Source organism: Schistosoma haematobium, chromosome 1 (assembly GCF_000699445.3).
Source record: "Schistosoma haematobium chromosome 1, whole genome shotgun sequence".
Classification (NCBI taxonomy): domain Eukaryota; kingdom Metazoa; phylum Platyhelminthes; class Trematoda; order Strigeidida; family Schistosomatidae; genus Schistosoma; species Schistosoma haematobium.
Genome location: NC_067196.1, coordinates 50140280 through 50165914, shown reverse-complemented (window position 1 = coordinate 50165914; position 25635 = coordinate 50140280). Strand labels below are relative to the sequence as shown.

The following is a 25635-nucleotide window of genomic DNA, read 5'->3' as shown; positions in this document are numbered from 1 at the left end:
TCTTTTTTACTATTGTTTTGGTGATACACACGTCATCGTTAACACTTGTTCTGTGTTCATAAACACGCTTACTGAACTATTTGCGTGGTTCGCGTTTCCTTAGGTTTCAAGAAAACATAAGTGACTGATGTACGCATGTTACATCTGAAGACGCCACAGGCATTCCGAATTGGACGATGCACGTACTCGTGACACTGTCACAATCGAAGGACAGCAATATAGTCAAATCAGCTATCAGAATGGAAGAGGGTTTTGACATATTTTGAAAGCTATCCATATGTTGAGGAACGTTTGATCTAAGACGACTACTAGTTCCAAGGGATGCACAGCACGTCATTCACACTCATAATCTGGTGCGGAGCGTGACTGAGCGCCTTTAGTTGAGGTGTGTCCAGTGAAGCCAATGAGGTCAGAATCAATGTCGAATACCTACAAAACGATTCATCGTGAAAACTACTTATTGCTACATGCTTTTAATGAAAAACCGAAAGAATTTCATTACTTCTTTATTTCCTTCTATTGATATGATGGAATAAGTTCACAGACTATCTTGGGAACCATAGACCATTTACTTCTTACCCCAAGAACTAGTTCGGAATATCAGCATCAATGTCGAATAATTATTGTTAAAATATATTTACCACCAAGCAACTTTACAAAAATGTAACAATTTACACATGAAGCCACGTAAACTCAGCACTGTTTACCGATATATTTTTTTACGTGGGATGTACTGTATGATAACATTTGAGCGCTTAGGTACATTTTTCAACCATTGACCTATACATTGAAGATTCCACAGCTATTCGGAGTTTGATAACGCTTTAACCAGTAACACCTGTAGTGAACTAGAACAACACTGTGGACACCACTGTGGAATGTATTCAACACAAAATTATAGGACTTGTTAATAAAATCTAACAATCATAGAGTAAGTGCTTAATTTGCAAAATGGCCGCCAATTGTCTCAAAATGACTCAGACTTCACCGTTCTTGCAGTTTCATAAAAACTGCATCATGTTTCCATTGTTTACTGTTCGATACTCTTGTCTCTCTGCTGCCAGACCTCTTCAAGACCAAAGTCATATATTACTTACGTCAATATAAGTAGCACACACCACATGTCTAATATGAATCGTACCCACCAAGTAAAATCAAAAGACAGAAGAGAGGACGTTCGAAGATAGACTATCAAAATATCGAGGATAATCTGGTCTAATCTGGCCAGCAATTGCAGGGGTTGTTGAGCACGGCGTTCCCACTCGTGAACTGGTGCGGATGCATGAACCAGTTCCTTCAGCTAGGTGAGTCCATTAAAACTAATGTGATCAGCATCTAATGTCGAAAACTTACAGGGCTATTTATTCTGGGGATTTATTAACTGCTGCAAGATCTAAAGACTGAAATGCTGTAGCCAAATAGCGGGATAAACCGCATTGATTAAAAGCCATTCCTAATATTTTGGCTTCAAAATAAGCGTGTTAAGTACTTAACTGGTCATACTAGTTTTTAACTAGCATATTGAATTTAGGATTTATTGGACAAAACTAAGCGCTGTTTTCCGACTGTGCGCTTCGTAAATTTCCACATGATATCAAACGTTTAGTGATTTTGACTAGAAATGCTGGCTAAAAGTTGCAATAATGTCGGTCCCTTGGTTTTTCAGAAAAGAAATATAGCTGGCCAAATCGGAAAGCTGGCATCAAGACTTTTAAAGCTACGCTACCTTGTTGTGGGTGCGGGTGTTGGTGGCTCGTACACGATATCTAAGGTACTACGCTTTATTTCCTTAATAAGTTCAGAAATATGACGAATTCAAAGATTCCTTGTCGAAAATAACCTTAGAAGACTACCTACCAATAGATAGGATCAACGAAACAATTCAGCTTTTTAAAGAATATGCTGCATCTATCGGTGAATCTGAAACAGTATGTTCCTGAAGTACGTTAATGGTTGCTGCTTTAGTCTGTCTCTGGTTTTTTTTCGAATTTTGAAAAGAAGCTCCATGTACCAAATGAACATGAAGCTGTGAAAGGTTTTGAAATATTGAATTGACCATATTTTGTTACAGAAGCTCCCTCTTCATCGCTCGTTTCTGATACTAATGATGATCTAAAAAAGGTAATACTGCACGAAAAAACGTAAATAACTTCAGCCTGTTAAACAAAAGCCCAAGCAAATTAGTGTTGAAGAATTGCAAGAAGCTCTTCTGAAGAACGAGGTATTTAAGATCATTATATTATTTATTGTCGTAGTTAGCGTTCCATAGACGGATTGAAGCACTGCTTCAGGAGAATAGGGAGTTGCGCAGTGAACTTCTTCTTAAGTCTCAGAAATCTTTACAAAAAGGTCGTATCAACGTATGTCAGTGAGTCCTAGCTTAACTTGTTCCTAGAAATCTTTGATTGATATGTATTCAGAAGTATTGGATGAACTATCAGATTTGGATTCTGCATACAATGCTCAGGTAACTGTGGAAAACTTGTTGAGAGACATAAAGTTGTTTTTAGAACCAAGTTCCATTTTTAACTATATCTGTTCATAATTTGTCTTTCCATGTACTTCGTAGGACCAATTACCAAGAGTGGTTGTTGTTGGTGATCAAAGCTCTGGGAAAACATCTGTTTTAGAAATGATAGTACAGGCTCGGATATTTCCAAGAGGCGGTGGAGAGATGATGACACGATCTCCGGTCAAAGTAACTCTTTCTGAGGGCCCATACCATGTTGCTTCATTCAAAGATGGTTCACGTGAATACGATCTCACAAAAGAGTCCGAACTTGCATCGTTGAGGAAAGAGATAGAGGTTAGTGATTCCACCCTAATTGGTTCGTGAAGTTTGCATTAGTTTGAGGTTCCTAATTATTCTTACCAGCTGTTCACATTATGATTACTGTTTACTTTTCAAAGATTATTAGTGTAGTACGTAAATATAAGGTTTTCCGTTGTATTGATTCAGTGCAAATAAACCAGTAAAAAGACAGATCCCTGTAAAGCCACCATCGTATTTATGATATTCCGTGTTTATTTAAACACTCAGTATAAGTATATCGGCATTTTGAAGGTCTTTAGGATATCTCTTGGTTCTAACCTGTTATAAAGTCGCTGGGTAAATAACAGTATCCTCATCAATTAACACGGTTTCGTTAAGTAAACGGTCAATCAATTAGATAATTAATCAGCACTGTAGCATGATTGCGATGAACCTTGCAACCTTTTTTATGTTGACCTGCATTACGGACCAGGTTAGGTAAACGGGTCAAAGGGTATATATATTGTGGAGAAGGTTCTTAAACTTATGTTTTGCTTTTTAGTGTCAAGAATAATTATTGGTAAATCATGCAATGTCGTTAGCAGATTACTATGTTGCTTTTGATTGACTGGCTAATTACCGTTCGCCATTCACTTCGAACATTCTTTATCGATACTCAAGTTATTCAAGGAGACTGGATTTCGCCCATGTCTCCGCCAAACAGCTATTTCGTTTGTCCACTGTAAACTATAAAGATAATTTCCACTAAGGAATCTACCCCTGAGTAGGGAAAGATTATTCAAGAATTATACTCATTAGGCACATACGAGCTTGTCTCAATTTCGGTGTATGAGTTGTCAAACTCATCTATCCTATGATGTCATTTACTTACTACAATTTGACCATATATTGATGGAGTGTTGTCGCTGTTAATGACTGTCAAAATTGTTCATTAGTTCTTGTATGTTCTGGCGTATGTACACTATTTGAAGCACTTAGTCGTGAGTCAGTCAGCTACAACGTAGGACCAGGCACATATATGCATCGGTCCAGGCTGCCATACCTCATTAGCACAACAATGGTGGTAATATATAAAAGAAAGATTTCATTTAAGGATATAGTACAGGAAGAAATAATTAGTTGGTTGAAAGAAATATGTGAAGCGATTTTAATCTCATAGTTTAAGGGAAGACAAAGAGTGTATACACCAACACCATTGTGATCGACTCTGAGTCATGTCACCCGCAGTCTCCAACCATTGGTTACGACAGTCACGTGGACCCCAACCAAGTAGTCTGCATCCACCAGCATGGCTCAGACCAGAAGTTAGTGATTTCAATGACCGATGCCAAGCTTTGGTTTGCCCTTCCCTATTATTTATTTATTTGAACACATAGATATTGGTACAAGGAGGCACCAGATACGTATGCACCACACAAATCCCATTTTATTTGTGTGAGGGCTGTGATGCTGCCCGGGTGCCCAAACCGAAGCATGTGGTTTTCTTAAGGGGTCACACTTCGAGCCTTCGATCTGAAGGTCTGGTCCACAAGGTAGTAGAGCATCGTAAGGAGATGCAGTTCCATGGTAGCCGGTAACCAAAATTTGGTTCATACGCTATTTGTTCCCTCAGGATACTGGAGCCTATATACACCGTTGGTTTGGAATCAGGGTTTTTCAACTCCCCTAGGTGGACTCTCCATGTCCAGCAACCCGGTTAAAGCGCCGGACATTCGCTTTTCATCATCTCAATTTCGTAAACAACACCCCCGCCTCGAGAAGACAGTGAGTAGGACTTCCCTGGCAGAGGCCGTATACGCGTGGCTGTGTGAGAGTATTTCGAGAAGGAGAGCGAACCCACCCCGCTCTCGGCCGTACCAGGGCATGTGGGGCCCTCAACTTCCTTCCAACTGTCTTCAACACTAGTTAGCATTGCGCGTCGTGGTAATAGGTGTTCAGACATACGTAGCACGTGACCCAATCATTTCAGTCAATGAAGATTCACAACCTCATCAACTGATTTACCATCGTTCCCTAATACCCTGTGTCTAACCTCGTTATTACTTACCTGGTGATCCCAGCAGATGCCAGCAATATTTCTAAGGCATCTGTGATCAAATACTAGTAGCTTACGAGTATCTTCTGCTCTTGATGACCATGTTTCGCTGGAGCAACAACTGGCATTTTGAGGGGGAGAACGCATCCCAAACATTCTGGCATTGTTGCTCAGTGCTACCACAAGACTCTGCACTTTATCAGTAGTAGATCAATGCCTGAAAATTCAGTCGACGAGAACGTTATTTCCATCAGTAGGTGTATGATGAAACTAAACAGGAATGGAGAAAGTGAACAGCCTTGCTGGACACCACTTGAGTTTGGAAAATCAGATGACGGTTCGCCATAAGCTCTGACTCGACTAGTAGCATTCGAGTAAAGAGCCTTCACAAGGTTCATGTACTTCTGAGGTACGCCTTTCAATGATAAGCACTGCCACAGAACCTCCCGGTTTACAGAGTCAAATGCTGCTTTTAGGTCAAGAAAGACCACGACTGTCGGACGCTGATAAGCATGCCTGTGTTCTAAAATCATATAAATCCCGGATATGTGGTGGATGCAGCCACGAACAGGTTTAAAGCCAGCCTGATTTTCTCGTATTTGAAGTTCGAGAGTCTATGTTAGGCATCCGGTAATTATTGAGGCTAGTATTTTAGATGCTTTGTTAGTTAAACTAATCCCTCTACGGTTGTCACGGGATGAGTTTGGCCCCCTTCTTATATGTTGAGACAATCAGTGGTTGCGACGTCAGATATGATTACGACTTAGTCGTGAACTGTAAAGGGTTTCAAGGGAACGTGGTTATAAGACAACTTTATCATCGGCTTGTTGACTACGAAGTTTTATTGATATGATGCAAAACCCACATGATTTACGTAAATCATTAGTCGTTTACAAAGTCGCACACTGATTTGTAAATCAAACCTGTTCTGTGATGGTATAATATTGCCAAGTTATGGTGATTTTAGTCGATGTACACTTGTCCCAGGCTTTGTTTTGTTCATAAGTGACTCGGTTTTGATGGCTGAGTTTGTCTAAAGTTTAAAACCACCTAAGGGACATGCTAATACAGATAATCAGCAAATTTACCTATTTAGAAAGCTATTTGTCCGCCTCTAATTCACATTTGCAGCACTGCAGTTTTAATAGTCAGCTCAAGATTTACTGGTAACTCACCTATTATTTTGGTTTTTGTGCCCTGATGTTTTCTCGTATGCTTTTGCAAATTATTCGCTTCTATAATGACTTTCACTTCCCTCTATAATGTTATACAAATTTGTTTAACGAAATTCAAAGCCGATTTGTTCAGAAAAATGATTTTGCAGTCATACAAATTCTTTTCATGTATCAAGATGTGATAACTAAGCTAGTTACATTTTTCAAAATGCGCTCCGTAAAATATGCTTGGTTTCATTCTGTAGATGCGTATGAAGGCACTTGTTAGTGGTGGTAAAACAGTCAGCACTGACGTCATTTCCCTAAATGTGAAAGGGCCTGGGCTTCAGAGGATGGTTCTTGTTGATCTACCTGGCATAATTTCTACTGTAACAACGGGTATGCAGTCTGGTACACGTGAAACTATACAGGATGTTGCTCGACAATATATGAACAATCCGAATGCGATTATTTTATGTGTTCAAGGTTAGTTTATTCGTCGTTATATTACGCCTTTTAAGGCGCATCAATTTACGATTTGTTTGCACATTTCAGTGTTGTGTTGTGTGAACTCTGCCATTTAAATGACAAGCCCTCTTTTTCCGTATGGATAATGTCTCTTCCTTTCGTCGGGCTAAATCAATTACATGGCAACTATTTGTAAGTTAATCAGTAGCTCGGTTTCAACCGAGTCAACTGGTTAGTAAGGTTTATGTCGCGTCATATTTTCATTTGTTTTAATTTCGCGGTACTTGTAAATCTTAAACTGTCTTCATATACTTGGTAATATTTTCCTTGTTCTTCGATTCGCCAGATTTAGTTTGGTAATTTTCTAATTTCTATACAATTTATCATTCTTTTTAAATTTCTATTGATTAATGAATAAATGTGTAGCTTAGATTATCTTCTATTACTTTGTAGTTCACATTGACCTGGACTGTTAGATACTGGTGTCTTATTGTACCAAGTAAGATAAATAAAGGCCTATTTGGGATTTAATAATTCTTGTGATGCTGAGAAAGTATAAAGATAACTGGCTTTTTCACCGAACAGCATATACGAAATATACTGGTTATATGGTACTGTTTACACCAGTTATTGAAAGGTAGCCAACATTATTTTATCTAGTCCTTTATGAAGATCGGGTTTTATCGACCAATTTCGCATTATTGTTAGTCAACTACGCGACTTAGCACCACAATTCGCTTTGTACAGTGTTAAATGATTAACAACTCACCAATAAGCTTTGGACCTAGGTTTTGTACAGGTTGGAGTATCCTGTAGGAAGTAGTATTCTCTTATCTACTCCACCCGTTGTCACCCAGTGGTATGACCAAAGACATTGAAACTAAGCTATTCGAGCTTAACATAAGTTTCCTTAAGATTACCTATGTATCGTAGTAACCTGTGTTAACGAGCAGAAAACGTAGATTCAGAAGCTTACATGTACTGTCTTCATCCGTTTAATACAGCAGTATTTCTTGTAATAAAGATGATTTGATTTAGCTTTAGAAATCACTGATTCGAAACTCGATATTTTATATACTCACTTTTACATCGATCAATTTTTTTATTTACTTGTTATCCAAGATGGGAGTATCGATGCTGAGCGTAGCAATGTAACAGATCTAGTATCCTCTGTAGATCCTTCAGGTAAACGAACTATCTTTGTTTTGACCAAAGTGGATTTGGCTGAATCAAATCTGCGCAGCCCAGACCGTGTAAGTTTTTAGATGTATCATTTTTGTAAATCAATTTTCTTTAATAATAGATCAGACAAATTCTGGAGGGTAAATTATTTCCTATGAAAGCACTTGGTTATTTTGCTGTGGTCACAGGAAAAGGTAGGTCTTTTATGGACTTCATTTTAATTCCCTTTCTATCAATTAGGTACAAAAGATGAAAGTATAGATAGCATTAAAGAATATGAAGAGAATTTCTTTCGCCATTCTCGTCTATTTAAAGAAGGTACACTTCGTATGTCGCAGATGACCACAGCTAATCTTAGCAAGGCTGTATCAGAGAGATTCTGGAAAATGGTCAAAGATTCAGTTGAACAACAAGCTGATACATATAGAGGTAAATGATTAACGAATAACTGTTTTTTATGTTTATTAGATTACCGCGTTTTTAAGTAGTTTTTAAATTTCAACGACTACCCAGATGTCTTCACATTGCTAAGAAAAATATGCTGTGAGGACTTTTCCGCCGACCAACTCACTGTCATGTAAGGTCTTTCAAGTCCTTAGTGCAATATTTTACGAAATTTCTGAATTATTCAAATAAAAGTCTGTTATACCAACTGATATACATCCTTCTAAATATTACAATATTTCAGTGTCCAAGCTCGATATAGCTTGTTGATGTATCTTCATGCATATTTTCAAGTGAAAGGACTGTGAAGCAATCTTTTCAAGACTGAACGACATCGTTTTTTTTTGATAATAATATTTAACGTGTAAGAGGGATGGACTGATAAGTACTTCTTACCTGATCTATATCAAACAATATTAGATTCGTAGTAGGGTAGGTTGCAAATAAAAGCAAATTTCTGCTATTCCTTCATGTTTAGATGCAAATGAATACCATGAAGACACTAAAAACCCAAGTCCAATCCAAACTAATCGTATTTTAGACGAAATAGCAACAGTATAGGATCAGTCTTGTGTAAGGTTTCACTCAGAATTAAAAAAACACAATACGGTGCTTTTACTGTTTGCACAACATCAAATTAAGTTGTCCATATTTTATAAGGGCAGTTTTCGTCAATTTACCTCTAGGTGATTTTTGAATCAGTTATCTCCTTTCATGCTTCCTGGAATGAGTAGAATAGTTTTTAGCACTTAAAACAAGAATGGTGGTTATCGCAGTCTTTAAAGACTGTTCTTCGTTTCGAATGCCCTGGTACGGCCGAGAGTGGGGAGAGTCCGCTCTCCCTCTCGAAATACTCTCACACGGCCGCGCGTATACAGCCTCTGCCAGGGAAGTCCTACTCACTGCCTTCTCGTGGCGGGGGTGTTGTCTACGAAAATGAGAGGACGAAAAGCGAATGTCCGGCGCTTTAACCGGATCACAAACCAATGGTGCACATGGGCTCCAGTATCCTGCGGGAACAAATGGCGTATGAACCAATCGCTGGTCACCGGCTACCATGGGATTGCATCTCCTTACGATGCTCCACTGCCTTGTGGGTTAGACTTTTAGGTCAAAGGCTCGGGGAGTGGCCCCCTAAGATAACCACCTGCTTCGGTTTGGGCACCCAGGCAGTATCACAGCCCACACACAAACGATGAACTCTATGTCTATGGCAACCACTTTTCTCGCTCCGAAAAACAATCAGTCGATTCAAATAATTATCATTACTATTATTATTATTATTATTATTATTAATACTATTATTATTATTATTATTGTTATTATTATTATTATTATCATTATCATTATTATTATTATTATTATTATTATCATTATTATTATTATTATTATTATTATTATTATTATTATTATCATCATCATTATCATTATTATTATTATCATTATTATTATTATTATTATTATTATTATCATTATTATTATTATTATTATTATTATCATCATTATCATTATTATTATTATCATTATCATTATTATTATTATCATTATTATTATTATTATTATTATTATTACTATTATTATTATTATTATTATTATTATTATTATTATTATTATTACTACTACTTTCCACATTATTCACCCTCCTTTATACTTATACAGCGGCTCGTCTTTGGTGGAAATCCGACTGTATCTAAACGTTCTCGAGTCACTGTCCGGTTGAAAATTGTATGTTACCATCGAATGAGTACTGAAGCAGTTTTTCTGAAACCACGTGCGCCATTCAAACTGGCTGCCTTCAACGTTCGCACACTTATGCAGGTTGGTCAACAGATAGGGCTGACTATGTCTTTGGAAAGTCTTAATATTGATGTTTGTTGTCTATCCGAGACCCGTATTCAAGACTCTGGTGAAGTACTACAAATTCGCTCTCTATCTGTCACTTCAAAAAGCTTGTTTTACGTGCGCTTATCCGGGGACCCTGTGGCATCTTCGTCTGGTCTTGCTGGCGTTGGTGTCGCACTAAGCGCTAGAGCTGAGGCAGCACTAATCGATTGGATCCCCATTAACAGTCGGTTATGTGCTGTTAGATTAGAAAGTTCCATCCAAGTGAGAAGAAATCGGCGTGAGAAACGATGTATTTTCGTCATCTCCGCCTATGCCCCGACAGATTGCAGCCCGGATGCAATCAAGGATGAGTTTTACCACCAGTTATCAGTTCTTCTCCAGAAAGTGCGTTCGACAGATATTGTAGTACTAGCCGGAGACTTGAATGCTCAGGTCGGGCGTCTAGGCACAGAAGAGAGTCGTTTAGGTGGCCGATGGGGACTCGTTGGTCGCAGGTCAGATAACGGGGACCGTCTACTGCAACTGTGCACAGACCACAACCTGTTTCTGGCTAGCACTAACTTTCGGCACAGTCATCGCCGATGTGCCACCTGGCGTCCTTCCTCTACATCCCAAGCCTGGACTCAGATTGATCACATCGCGATCAGCTACCGCTGGCGTGGTTGTGTAAAAGACTGCCGCTCCTTCTGGAGTACCTATCTGGACTCTGACCATGCCTTGGTCTGCGCCAATCTTACCTTACTTTTCAGTGGCCAACGAAGTGACCGCCAACAACGGATTGGTGTTAGCAAGCTGGTTGCAACTTCTGTTGCAAATAAGTATCGAACCGAGCTAGCCTCTAGGCTAGCTACCACTCCACCGAAAAGTATAGATGAGCATTGGTTGCAATTGCATGACGCCATGAAAATGGCTGGAACAGTCAGTTGTGGGTTTGCGAAACGTCCCGCTTTTAAGCACTGGGTTTCTTCAGGTTCCTTACAACTCATTGAAGCCCGTCGGTCTACTCCAGGTGACCGTGAGTTTGACCATAAACGAAGGATGTTACGTAAGGAAATTGGGCAAAGCTTGCGTAAGGACCGAGAAGCCTGGTGGTCGAAGCGTGCTAATGAGCTGGAAGCAGCAGCTGCATCTGGTAACTGCCGGAAGCTCTTCCAACTCATCCGAGCCACTGGCAGCAAGAAGTCTGGTGTGAGTGAAACAATCTGCGAGGATGATGGGATGCCAATCACTAACATCCATCGACGTCTTGGACGATGAGTAGAATTTTTCGAAGGGCAGTTCAACTGGCCTGCTGCTCCGGCAACATCGGTCAGACTGTCCTGCCCTCATGGCCGGTGACGACTGATCCACCAAACGAGGAGGAAGTCCGCAAGGAACTCCAATTCTTGAAGCGTTACAAATCACCTGGCCCAGATGACTTACCTCCGGCTCTTTTTAAAGATGGTGGTGACTTTCTGACTAAGGAATTGACGACGTTGTTTACAAAGGTTTGGGAACTAGAGAGTGTACCAACGTCATGGAATGAGTCGATAGTTGTCCCTATCTTTAAAAAGGGTTCACGTCGTTCCTGTAACGACTATCGGGGGATAAGTCTACTTCCGATTGCGTCCAAGCTATTGGCTTCCGTCATACTTCGTAGGTTGTTCAAAACCCGAGAAAGATTGACTCAAGAGGAGCAGGCTGGGTTTCGTTCTGGTCGAGGATGTATTGATCATATCTTCACCCTCCGCCAAATGTTAGAACACCGTCATACTTATCATAGGCCAACAATCGTAGTGTTTCTTGACATCAGGGCTGCCTTCGATTCGTTGGACAGGACTGTTCTCTGGGATTGTCTATTGAAGAAGGGTGTGCCTGAGAAGTTTATTAACATCCTAAAAGCCCTATATAAAAACACCTCAGGCAGAGTGAGGGCATACAACCACCTTTCTCCATTGTTCCATTCTAGTAGTGGGGTTAGGCAGGGTTTCCCAATCTCACCATTCCTCTTCAACTTTGCCATCGATGACATTCTGGAAACAGCTCTGATGAATGTAAGTAATGGTGGTGTGGATCTGTTGCCTGGAGAAAGACTTCTCGACCTTGAGTATGCGGACGATATTGTCTTACTGTGCGATAATGCCCAAGCCATGCAATCCGCACTTAATCAGTTGGCAATCAGTGTCCGTAGGTATGGTATGTGCTTTGCACCTTCGAAGTGCAAAGTACTTCTACAAGACTGGCAGGATTCCAATCCTGTACTCATCCTGGATGGTGAGCAGATAGAAGTAGTCGAGAAGTTCGTGTATCTGGGTAGCTGCATAAGTGCTGGCGGGGGTATGAGTGATGAGATCAATGCACGTATAGTGAAAGCCAGAGCGGCGTATGCCAATCTGGGCCATCTTTGGCACCTTCGTGATGTCAGTCTGGCTGTAAAAGGTCGGATCTACAACGCGTCGGTGAGAGCAGTTTTGCTCTATGCTTGTGAAACCTGGCCTCTCCGAGTTGAGGATGTTAGACGACTCTCTGTGTTCGATCATCGCTATCTCCGAAGGGTTGCTGACATTCAGTGGCAACACCATGTCAGTAATGCAGAGGTTCGGCATCGTGTGTTGGGGCACAGAGATGATAATTCAATTGGTGTCACCATCTTGAAACACCGACTTCGATGGCTTGGACATGTTCTCCGAATGTCGTCCCAGAGAATTTCACGTCGTGCATTATTTGCCGACTCTGGGACTGGTTGGCAGAAGCGGAGAGGTGTTCAGTGTATGACATGGTATCGTGGCATGAAAGAAAGCTGCAAAGGACTGGCTTGTGTTGGTCCTTCACGACTCCCTGGTTGGGGTCCGAGAGATGGTGCTACACAGTGGCTAGAGACGTTATCAGATATGGCTCAGAATAGAAGCCAGTGGCGATCCTGCTGTAACCTTCTTTTACTTTCTTCATAAAAAGTGGTTGTGTCTCCCTAAACTGAAAGATTTCTCCCAATTATACCTTTCCGTTCCCTGATTACTAGCACATTACCTTACACCAATCTCTTCGTTATTGTTCTCTCTTTTTTTTATTGCGCTCCCTAGCATTTTTTTTTCTTTCTTTGTATTCCTCTCGAATTTTCATTGTTTTGTGTGGCGCATATATATTGGCGCTCTCTTGTACCAATATTCATGTGTCCAAATAAATAAATAAAATACTGTTCTATATAAGAAAAGTGATGATAATTTTACATGAGTTCGCAACAATGCAAGTATTTATCATCCACGTATATCATAAATTGATTTAACGTTCTTAAGTAAAAATTAGTTTTTTCATAGCCTCTGTTTCTCCTCTTACTTGTCGATTGCATCGAGAAACTCTTAGTTTAGTTAATAAATATCACAGCTTTTGAAACCCAATCGGGTTTTATGTCTAGTTTCCAAGTTTTGTTACTGATTTTCATGTATATTGTTTTTGATATACATATTTAAAAACATCTAGATCCAGGTGATTCTACTATATTAGGAGTCTCGATTGTTCTCTACAATATTTATTGTTGAGTAATTGGCAACCTCATGCACCGATTTTTAAAATTTCTAAGTGGGTCGCCGAGCACCACTCTGTCAAAAGTGTCAACTCGGAAAGGTGCACGTCATCATCTGTTCATAATATGCAGGAACGAAGCCTAATTTCAATACATGTAGCCGCTTATCTGAACTTTCGTAAATGAAACTTATAGTTTTCGAAAATGTTTCTTCATTAAAGATATCAATAATTCTTTTTTCCAAAAATATAGCTATTCGTTATAATCTTGAAACAGAATGGAAAAATTCGTTTCCTCATTTACGTGAAATGGATCGTGAAGAATTATTTGAAAAAGCTCGTAACAATATATTAGATGACCTAATATCATTAAATGGTATCAGCTCCACTGTATGGGAGAAAAATATTCATTACGAATTATGGAACAAACTAAAAGATTATATATTCACTAAAATAATTGAACCCTCACAGCACATTGACGATATAGGGTAAGGTTTTTGTATATTGTTTTTTATGTATGATGCATCGTTGGTGTTATTTTAAATTAACTATGTAACGAAAAAAATATGGTAAATCTTTTACTATTCGAACTTCTGTTTCCTCAAGCTTTGGCACTAGCCTAAATTCAGTAATTAAGTCTAATTCTATGTACGCCTTTGCTATCTATAGTTATTGTGTGCAAGTTTCAAATTCCATCCGATTATCTAGACTGAGTTGGAAAATACAGTATTTGATTCAATAACCCCGATTATTGCAATCCTAGTGATAATGTTGTGAATTAGAATCTGATAATTATTAACGAAAGACATTCGGGAGATTATGAAATCAATAGATCCAATGCTAATCAGCTGATAATACACATTTGTACAATGTAGTCGATTGATAACTGCTCATGAGACCAAACGATTGATGTAGACACCCAACTGAGACAGAATAGCTACTCACCGGAATAGATTTTTACATACATTAAATGAAATGATTATGTACAAATATTAACATAAACTAAATATAATTAGATGCTACAACTAACTGAACAATATCCGTTTTTGATTGCACACTCTCCAATAAATGCAAACTTTGGCCATCATATCAGACAATACCACAGAATTATCGTTATTTTATCCTAGGTAAGCTAAGCTAATCAAGTTATTTATTTACAGTATGAAATATCTATCCTATCTGGCCAGTTTTGACCGGTCATTCTCAGCGTCACGTTCAGCAATTAATGTTCAGTGTGAAATTCATGCGGTGCATATTTCACCTTATCCACGTACGAAGAACATTTAAAAATAGGGAACTGATCCTTTCTATCATTAACCAAATAGGCAGGCCCATATATTCAATAAACACAAAGTGTGGGGTTTATCTATTGCCTACAACCTCTTCTAGTGCTGCATATGCTACTGAGCTTTCATCCTAACTTAATTACTTGACTTTTGGCTAGTGTGTCCCGTACTCAAATTATGTTCTTCAAATTTTTGTTTAAATAGCACCTAGTACATTCGGCCAACACAGATATGTGTAAACACATTTTTTCACTTATCCAACCGAGTTACAGTGAATTAATTTTTTTTCCCAAATTATTAGTCACCTATTTTAAAGGTTTTGTAGCATATATGCAAATTTGCACCGTAAAATCACTAGTTAAAAACTTTATGTTGATCAAAATCAACAAAATGTCAGTATTTTCTAGATTTATTTGATTGTTGCAATTCCTAGAACCTTTCAGACAAACGTTGATATTTGGCTTCGTGATTGGGTTGAAAATAATTTACCGAAAGCTTCTATTGAAATTGGTTTGCAGACATTATACAATCAACTGGATAGTAAATTAAAAACGATGAAAGATGTACCTGGTTATGATCCAGTATTTGATCCATTAAAAGTGACTGTACATCAAGAAATTCGTAAGCGTCATCACTGGGATCCTAAAGCTGAATCCAGATTGGTAAGTTTACCATTTTTATGCATTTTCTTTCATATATACATTTAATACTAGTGGTGTAACAAATTATCTTTCTCTGGTATTTCAAATTCATGAACCAAATAACATCTTACGTTCAACTTATTTCTCTTAGTTGTGTGTTGAAGTCATCAGAAACACTGACTACTTTTCTCCTTGTCTGATCGTCTTTTCTGTTTACAGTAAAATTCGACCTGTCCTCTGCTTATCCAAGTTGTGGTTAGTTTATTTTTCAGAGAGAGTCAGGTAATTTGAAAGCTCGAAGTTTGTCAAATGTCTTCACTGCTTGTGTAAACAATTTGGGAAAAACTCATGTTAAACGGGAAAACTTGAGTCTGTTAGTCAACGAGTGGTCTAAGTTGAAACACGGTTTTATATCTTCAACAAACTGTCCCTCCATTAGAGACAATTAAAGTATATCGTAAAATTTCAGCAGTTTACTGCAGGTCGAAAAAATAGGATTCTAGGTCTACTTTGGAAGAAGAGAATTACCCCAAGTATTTACTTCAAAATATTTCGAGCATGTGAAGTTTATAAATAAAGGCCAATATTTAGTGTGTTTTGTGACAACTTCATTTTACCTGTTGACTGAATTTGCACGCACTGAAAACATAGAAATATTCGTTTTTCAAGTCATTTTCTGTTGCGTTTTACGAATTACTTCAGATTTCTGTTGGTATGCTAACATCTTCACGCGGAATATAACCAACTCCATACTGGTTGTTTATTTCCGAGGTCACTTGATAACTTATTTCAGTCATTAACAACGTAGAACTTCATACGTACGTACATCAGTTCGAGTTGCCACACCATATTAGCACAGAGATGCAGTTGTCTGATAACTTATTTAGCACGCTTTTATCAAATACTTAGTTTGGTTTCTTAATAATGACCTTATGGTTTTAAAATAATCGACTATTTGAATATTTATCCCATGGTTATTAATAAATACAATATATGGGACTTTCTAATCAAACACTTGTGAATTGATAAATTTATATTTCTATTACATATTTTTCCCGAATACTTCTGTTATTGTAATTAATTAATTTCATCTTAGCGTGTCATACAATCGAATGCTTTAGACGATCATACTGTACATACAAAGTCTCAGTGGACCGCTGCTGTAGATCTATTAGAACAAGCAGTTAAAGCTCGATTAAAAGATGGTGAGTTTTTTTATGAATCTTATGATTTACTCAGTGGTGATCGTATATTTCTTTCGCTTATTATTGTTGAACTAGACAAATACTAGTATAGGTAATTCCTATATCCTCCGGACAAAGCTGGTTATTTTCCCTGTAATAACTAATCATTGTTTTATACGGTTCGATTTAAGAAAGAAGGCAAAACTGCAGATGAAGAGTTTATTACTCTTCAAACACAAATCCAACATTGATTCAAAATATACTGAATTACATCTGATTTACTTAATAGGTCTATATACAAATTTAAATTTACTGAACTAGATTTAATTGTATTAACCAATATTACAATAAGTTACAAAGTTGCATATTTCTTTCTTTCTAACAATCGTAATTTGTAAGTATAGAGTTGTGGAGATTGTTGAATTTCATTGAAGGCATGAACTGATCAATGTTGGACTGCCATTGAAAACCTGGAAGCATTGAACGGCCGTTTCATCTTAGTATGGGACCCCTCAGAAGTTAACATCTACGACCCCACATAAGGCAATCGAACCCAGGACCTTCGGTCTCGCGGGCGAACGCTTAACCTCTAGACCACTGAGCCTGCATCCAACGGTGTTAATGTCTAACTTCAATCAATCCACAATAAAGCCCGACTATCTATTGTCTTCAGTGTTCAACTGCCTTACATCCGACACGATTGAACTTTACTGGTCACGACTTCTCACTAAAAGTCCAAGAATTTCCTCTCGAAGCTACATTACTTCATATTTTTTCGCTCCAATGAAGCGTTAGGTTAGTGATGGAAGCAGTAGATTTTCGACTGACAGGTCACAATTTCGAGTTCTGCTCCACTTCCATCCGTCTAGACAACTAGGTGATAGTATCACCAGCCCTTGCACTAAAATTGTAACTTACAACTTACTAGCCGGTAAGGGACTTACATCATAATATATTTTCCACTTGGTGTTCCAGTTTCAATTTTTGTTTTTCCGTAATTACTGACTCAGTCATTTGAATTGTTTAATTTGATTGCTACACGTAATCTTCAATGCTAGTTTTTTTTCTAATTTGAAGTGTAAAATTAGACTATGATGATATTTATAATAATAAAATACTTGCCTTTTCCCGGAACCAAACGTACATTGGATCCCATTCATGGGAATTATTCAACAGTATTCTTCCATTTTGTTTCCTGAAAAAAATACTTGTCTTTTCTACCTCCTCAGTAAATCAGTCGATTACTTCAAGTTTTGGTCCTGGATGGGTTGAGCAATGGACTCGTTGGAAAAAACGCACAGCAGAAGAAGATGCTCGTTTACAAACCGCTCAGGAGATTGAAAATTTATTAATATCACTTCCAGTGAGAGTTGTTTCACTTATCTTAGTGAATCACTGTCTTTATGCTTTTAATATTATTTTTGCCAAAATAAAAACGAGTGTATCATTCAAACCACTATTTTTGCTACATGTCCAGGTGATATATTTAAATTTCTCATATCTTACTATACAAACGGATAGGGTAATAAACAAATGTCAAACAACAGCTTCATAGTTCAGAATAAATGCACTGTTCTCTTATTCCGTGCCTTCAAACCACATCGTGTTTAATCATTGTCATCACTATGGTTCCGCCTGGTTTTGAAATAGTATTGTTTTTAAGACCATCACAGGTCGGTCATTAGCTTTATCTCTGTATGCATGTGTTGGAGTTTGCTATTCAGTGAGTGAATTTATCTTAAATTTATCGTCCCAACATTTTATCAATAATAGTTCTTCTACAACTTTTACTGTATGTTTAAAGTGATCAATAAATAACAAAAGGGATCATATTCTTTTTTGTAGACAAAGATTATGCATAACTGAAGCTTCAGTCGTTTATTGTAAGCGTAGCACCACAAAAACACAGGGTTATACGTTAAACAGATGTATTAAAACTGACGAATGTATGTTTTTGTGTAATCGTGATTATTTGCCCTAGTAAAAGAGTGTTGACAATGTATATCTGATTTCAGCTTATATCACATAAAATAATAACTTATGGAAATAGATAAAAAATAAACTCATCACCCAGTTGCATTGCAAAATATTTAACACTGTTCAACATATTATTAATCTAACTTATGTCATACAGTTGTATTTACAAGACTGTCTTATAACTAAATCCAACTGATACGAGTCAATATATTTTTACACTAAATTGATCTATATTGCATTTGTGGTGCTTAGAAAATCTCGTTATTTATCTAACTATGGCATTTTATATTGTCACAAAATGCAGATATTTTTTTTAATATGAAAAGTTGAAACAGTAAATTCACTTGTTTCATTTTCATAGATTTTGTTAATGTCTAATAATTTCTACATTTTTCATTAAGTGTTTTTGAAAATTAATTACATTTCCTTTTAAATTGTTCATTTTGTTTCTTTATGCAGAAACCATCCGCTCATATTAATCAAGATGATTTAACTACTATTAGACGTAATCTTCAAGCTCGTAATGTTCCTGTGACTGATAAAATTGTGAGTTTATTTTATCTTAAAGGAAACATATCTATGTAATCCTGTTAAGTAATAATTGCTACTATTCATCTACACTTGTGTTTGATACAATAATAATTGTCTCTACTGTATTGTTTCCTAGTTCTTATGCTTGTAAAAGTAATTGGGCTATTTTTTAGCTTCTACATTAGGCTTAGGATTTAGTTTCTTTCAGTTTTGGCCTGCATGGATCTTTTATTTTCATGAATCTTTGGAATCCCAGAGTTTTATACACTAATTAATCAATGTACGTAGAACTGCTCATCGCTGTAAACACAATATAAATATGTACTTTTATGAAGATAGTAATTAATAATTGCCTAATAAGAACAGAGAAAGTTAAGGCACAAGCTGAATACACACTGAAGCAAACAAACAGGTCAAGGAAAGTGTTATAGCCCAAAGCCGCCAATCAGAAGCAACGAATTATCGATCGGACCAAGGACGCGTAAAGCACGTGCGAGCAGCCTAGAGTCCTGATTGGTCCTGCTTTCCGCCTAGCCCAGCCATTGCAATATGAATCATTATATTCCATACATGCTGAGTTTATATACCACTCAAAGAGACCACAACGTACTAATAAAATATGAAACAACATTTATACAAGAATTAGCCGGATGTGGCTGTGAATGAGGGAGGTAGTAATTAATATACTGGGTATAACTCAAGAATGGCAAAACGTATAATAATAGTTTATGGATCAAAGTAAAGCTTATAATAAGAGGAATATGAGTATGTATAGTTTAGTTGCTTAATAATTATACAGTAGAAATATGCGTTTAGTATTGGTCCATCAATAGATCCCAAAAGTTACCATCCATTATTCTTGTCGGGACATAACAGAGAGCGTTAGAGCTGACAAGCAGAACTACGTGGAAGACATAGCAACGACAGCGGAAAAAGCTGCAAGAGAAGGGAATATCAAATAATTATATAACACAAGGAAGAAACTGGAAGGCCAATATAATAAACCAGAGGGACCTGTCAAGAAAAAAGAAGGCGATTTAGTCACTGAGATTAGAGAACAGAGGAACAGGTGCGTAGAACACTTCGAAGAACTCTTGAGTATACCAGCCCCATCGAATCCACCAAACATCGATGCGGCACACACAGACCTTACTATAGATGTCACTCAACTAACGATCGAAGGGATCAGGATGGCCATCAAATAAATCGAGAGTTGGATAGCAGCCGGACGTGACAACATACCAGCTGAAGCACTGAAGTCAAACATGGAATTGACTGGAAACATACTTCACACTCTATTCAGGAAGATGTGGGAGGAGGAACAAGTGCTAAAAGACTGGAATGAATGATATCTCATCATGATACCAAAGAAAGGAGATCTGAGCAAATGTGAGAACTAAAGAGATATAACATTACTAATGGCACATGAAAACGTTGTCAACAGTGTGTTGCTGAACCGGATGAAGGATTCAACGGACGTCAAGTTTTGAGATCAACGTTCCGGATTCCGTAAGGATCAGTCGTGTACAGACCAAATCGCGACACCACGGATCACTGATGAACAATCATTTGAATGGAATTCGTCACTATACATCAACTTTCTTGACTATTAAAAGAAGTTTTGCAGTGTGGATAGGAGAACATTATGGAACACAGAGAACATCAACCCAATTAAACTTGATGGAGAAACTCTGTAAGAGGTGGAAACATCCATATACCTGGTCAACATCATCGATGAACGTAGAGGCAGGTATTGGCAAAGTAAAGACAGCATCCCTACAGTTGAAGAACTTATGGAACTCAAAACGACTGTATGCTAACCAATATCGAAGTCAGAATCTTCAATAAGATCATCGAGACAGTTCTGTTGTATGGAGCTGAAACTTGGAGAACTAACACAACCATAATCGAAACAGTATAAGTATTTCTAAACAATTGTCTACACAAGATACTCAATGTCCGTAGACCGAATACCATCAGCAACAGCCTACTGTGGGAGAGAAGAAACCAGTTTCCAGTTGAATAGGAAATTAGGAAAAGTCGTTGAGAGTGAACACGACATACATAGCACAAATCATCAAACTGCATCATGAGGCAAGCCCTAACTTGGAATCCTGATGGGAAAAGATAAATAGGAAGAACAAAGAACACATTGCACCGGGAATTGGAAGAAGACATAAAAACGATGAATAGCAACTGAAGACAGCCGGGGATGATCGCTCAGGAAAGTGTTCGATGGGGAATGCTTTTGGGCGGCCTATGCTCGTCCACATGGGGTAGCAAGCGTAAGTTTATGAATATTATATTTCGAACGTGTATTGAATAGTTTCAAATTTTGAACTGAACAGCCTAATTCTTAACAATATTTTTTTCAGATTAGTCACTATATTGTTTTTTATGGATTCATGAATAAAACTGTTCCATTAAGATACTGACTCCTTAGCTAAATCTAGACTCCCAAAATTCTCAGCATTTGAGTCGTCGACGAAACTGAATGATAGAATTATAAAAATGCCCTAATTTCATTGTTGGTTCGTGTATGGGAAACAAAGTGTATTAATAGTTACCCGTGACCCTGATACTCCAGAAACTACAAAATAAAGTAAGGCTAGTATTAATTTTATCATGTTAATCAATCGGATTTTGAAAAATGAAAATCTGTATTTTTAGATTTTAAGGAATTTACAAAGATACTAGTTAGCCAGTAGTTTACTTTTTTTTCTACATGTAATGCATAATTTTTCTAAAAGATTTCAATTTTGTTTACTTTCAAATGTTACGTTGCTGTCAGATTTATGAAACTTGGGAACCTTTAGTTCGACGTTTTTATCTTGAACGATCTTTGTTTGTTTGTCAAGAGTGTCGAAAAGGCTTTTACTATTATCAGCATGGTTTTCTGAATACATCTTCATTTAATAAATCCTCCAATACTAATGAACATACATCTAATGCAGCTGAAAATTCTCGTTTACGTAAAGATTCATTGTCATCTGATTTCCCTGATTGTCGTGAAGTGATCTTTTTCTCTCGCCTGAATCGTATGATGAATGCAACTAGTAATGCGCTTAGACAACAAATTATGAATGATGAAGGTAAGTTGTATGGTTATAATCTGGTTTCTGAATCTAATTACTTCTGATAATAAGAATTATATGCAAGATTTCAGTCCTGTAGACTACATTTGCTACATCGTGTATAGATTTCAGGAATACAGTTCAATAAAGGGCTGTAGCTAGTCTTTGTTACTTCACGTACTGTATATACAATTGGATTTTTCCTTAGATATACTTCACAGTCGTTGAATGATAGGTAAACATACGAAAGTTTAGATAGAATTCGGGTGCAAAAGTGCAATAATAAAAACTTCTCTAAGGCTTGAAAAACGTTCTTTAAAAATGTTTTACGAAAAATTGAATTTGTGTCTACGTTTGAGTTATGTACATATCTACGAAATGTATGTTGGATTCTAAGTTACTGAAAGATCTCCGATGGTTTGCTTATTGATTGGTCTACAATTGTTCTATCTCAGAATGACTTAAATATAAATAACTAATGGTAATTTTTGGTTTCCTAGTATGACGTTATGAAATATCCGCATACTTGAAACATTTCATTTATTTGATGTTCTGGTTCACACAATTTTTCAAGTATGTGCCACCCACATTTATGGCGTTGTGTAAAGTATACCTGTTGTACAGAGTCATTCTGATAAGTTGTGATGGCTTCTTAGTCCATATAGATTTATTGTTTTAACTTTATACAGTTTAAATACCTAAGAATAGGGTATTTCAGCTTATTATAAAGCTTTATTCAAACTAGTTGATTGACATAACTCACGCTTCAGTGTAATAAAAACAATATTATTTTGGTATTTTTTCAACTTTATCATATTTATTGAGTGAGATGGTTTCCCGAAGTTTTCCGTTTATTTGAAAGTTTATTCTTTATCACTAATTCTCATCAGCATAAAAACCACTAGAAGTGACCATAGAATACTGTCTCACTCCAGTTCAGAATTCCTCGACAGCGAACACCCATGTTTACACACAGGGCTAAACTGAAGACGTTCATGTCGCTCGGTCTCATTAAATGACTGGACCGAATCCTGTCTATTCAATTTATCCATCTTAAGTCATTTTATAGCACTGTACGATTCTCGTTGACTGTCATCGGTGAGTTAATATCTTCCTACCAAGTTGCTTGATTCCATACCTGACCGGTTCCTACTAGAACTTTGGAAAAGTGATCAAAATCCTAGGTACTGGTGGGCATTGTATCTCTGATATGTTGTCTCTATCAATTCGTATGAATTTGTTTAATTTAATTTATTGGTTTTTACATGTTACTAGTTCAACAGTTTTAATCATCAATCAGATTTAACCTTCTCTACCAGCCATTGAGAATATATCTTTAATGATTCCTTCCCATACAATTTATTTGTAACTAGCACGTCGTTTGGAACATTATGTAAAGCAAGTTTTAAACGAATTGTCTAATGATCCTATTCGTGTAAAAAAGCTTATCACTGGCAGGCGTGTACAATTAGCTGAAGATTTAAGTAAGTCATGGAGTCTGTTATATTAGTTTTTAATACTTGAAATGTTAATTATTATAGCATCCTAACAAACTAAAATTCCTGGAAGTAGTATGTCGTTGCTTGTTTGTAGTTAGGCCAGAAATTGAGAAAACGCTTACTTAGCAGAGATATCTTTCAACGAATTTTTATGGAATCTCCCTATTCGTATAAGTATCGCATTTATAGGTTTAACGCATTTGAATAAATATAGACAATAATAATAAAAGTTGTTTCTTTTTTTCATCTGACAAGAAATATATATATATATAATTGTATGTATGTACAGTGCAACCTTGTACATTTTTTATTTACTGGAGTTAGAGTCATATGTTCCGTGTTAAAACTAGTGAAATTAGTTAGTTATCAGATTCTATTTAGAGTGGAGTTTGAACTTAAGGTTTTATGGTTTAGAGTTGAATGGTCTGACCAAAGAGCCACTGTTCTTTAGTGTATGTAGTGCGATAATCCTAGCTACTAGTATAAAGGAATACTGCTAAGGCGGTCGCAAGAGTAGTCAAGTTTTACTAGAAAGGCTAACATTTCTTCAGGAACGATAATCGCTCACACATTTCCTATTAATTCAATTTTCCACATGACCTTTGCCCTCTGATTGATTGTCATGTTTTTTTAGTTCGCTGAATAGCTACATGCTTGTAGGTCATATTCTGCTACTAGGTAACAACTTTTTTACCGATTTAGTTTGAATTGCTTGTCGTATCACAAATATCAAGTTACCTGCTATTCCGTTTTCTTCCTATCTTAGCCGTCAAGGTTCTATTTGTTGAGTATAATTGACTGTTTTCAGTTCCGAAAAGAACCGACAGTATTAGAGTTGCTCAATCGGTTCCGTCTCTAGATCCGTAACATCGTAGACCGTGCTGAACCTCAGTAACAAGACACAATAAATACTTATGATCCTTTTTCATCACATATAAGGAACATGATATGTAATATGACGATAAGACAAAATCAGTGATAATTTCAAAACACTGCATTTTGTGTTCAGTTTTTGTCATTATTGTACGAAAAAAAACATGATGAATTCTACTGATAATTTGGATGTCTGGCTGGGACAATTAGTAAAATCTATGTAGGTCGTTTCAAGTTGTCGTTGTATAAATTGTTTGGGATCCTGGTAAATTAGTTGTTTAGTAATCGCCGACTAAAATACATTTTAGCATACATATTCAGGTCAAAAGGTTGGCCAAGTCATAAATATACTGTATTGATCAATTCGATATCCTCATTTATCAGCAGTAATTTCCCTTACTTTTTAATGGAAGTAAACCAGTAAATTCTTTGTTTTTCGCTACACCATCCCGTTTCAATTGTGCATACTGCGAGTTTTTTCTTTTTGACAGGTCGAACAAGACATATTCAAGAGAAATTAGAAGAGTTCATTGCAGCTTTAAAAGCAAGCGAATAACTGTGATAATGATCTTCGTTTCTCTAGAATTACTTAGTGTCATGTTAAAAACACTATGCACACATGCACATACATTTGGTTTCATTATGTAATTACTTTTGTGTTTCTCATTATGTACACTTTTTCCGTTATAAAAGATACTTTTCATGATTATTTTATGTTCAATGTCCATTTCAAAATGTATAAGTGTTTATTTATTGCTCATATTGGTTAAGCTGCTATTTTAAATAAGTTTCATTAGTTAATTGAATGTTGAGTTTTTATGTAATGTAAAATGAAAAAGAACAATTATCTATACTTAAATGCTATCTTATATGCATATCTGTTTGAATGTGTTTATTCTTCCATACTATACACGCACATGTTTTCTCACCTGTTTGTTGTTCAATTAGTTTTTTTGTTTTAATGTAATGATGTTAGTATCTTCTCGTTTAAATTAAAGTTATTGTTCATGTAAATCCTACCGGTTATAAAATTCATTTCAAATTAGAATAAAAATATTTCGTTTTGCTTATATATGTTAAGGGAATTTGATTCAATAAAGAAGTTATCTTTTATTATATGACACTGTATTTATACTGAATCAATAAATAAATGTTCGATTCTTGTTTTTGT

General features: G+C 36.8%; 1 protein-coding gene across 4 annotated transcripts; it reads left to right on the top strand.

The window, feature by feature from the left end:
* Positions 1-1547: 1547 nt before the first annotated feature.
* On the top strand, positions 1548-25635 carry OPA1_1 (Dynamin-like protein, mitochondrial; the record flags this gene model as incomplete). 4 transcript variants are annotated; one of them, XM_035734018.2, is made up of 20 exons in its annotated part: positions 1548-1771; positions 1803-1928; positions 1966-2035; positions 2072-2121; positions 2156-2221; positions 2256-2360; positions 2396-2467; positions 2570-2806; positions 6229-6448; positions 7553-7683; positions 7734-7806; positions 7853-8041; positions 13653-13887; positions 15119-15347; positions 16423-16531; positions 17740-17873; positions 18947-19033; positions 21810-22110; positions 23466-23576; positions 24956-25020. In XM_035734018.2, the coding sequence occupies exons 1-20, from the start codon at positions 1622-1624 to the stop codon at positions 25018-25020; spliced, it is 2760 nt and encodes a 919-aa protein (XP_035590226.1). In that variant the 5' UTR covers positions 1548-1621. The 4 variants fall into 4 exon arrangements, with proteins under 4 accessions (XP_035590226.1, XP_051074390.1, XP_051074392.1 ...); XM_051208979.1 differs by having other exon boundaries at positions 1548-1928; positions 2256-2467; positions 24956-25635; XM_051208978.1 differs by lacking the exons at positions 13653-13887; positions 15119-15347; positions 16423-16531; ... (3 more) ...; positions 23466-23576; positions 24956-25020 and adding an exon at positions 8081-9300 and having other exon boundaries at positions 7553-7806.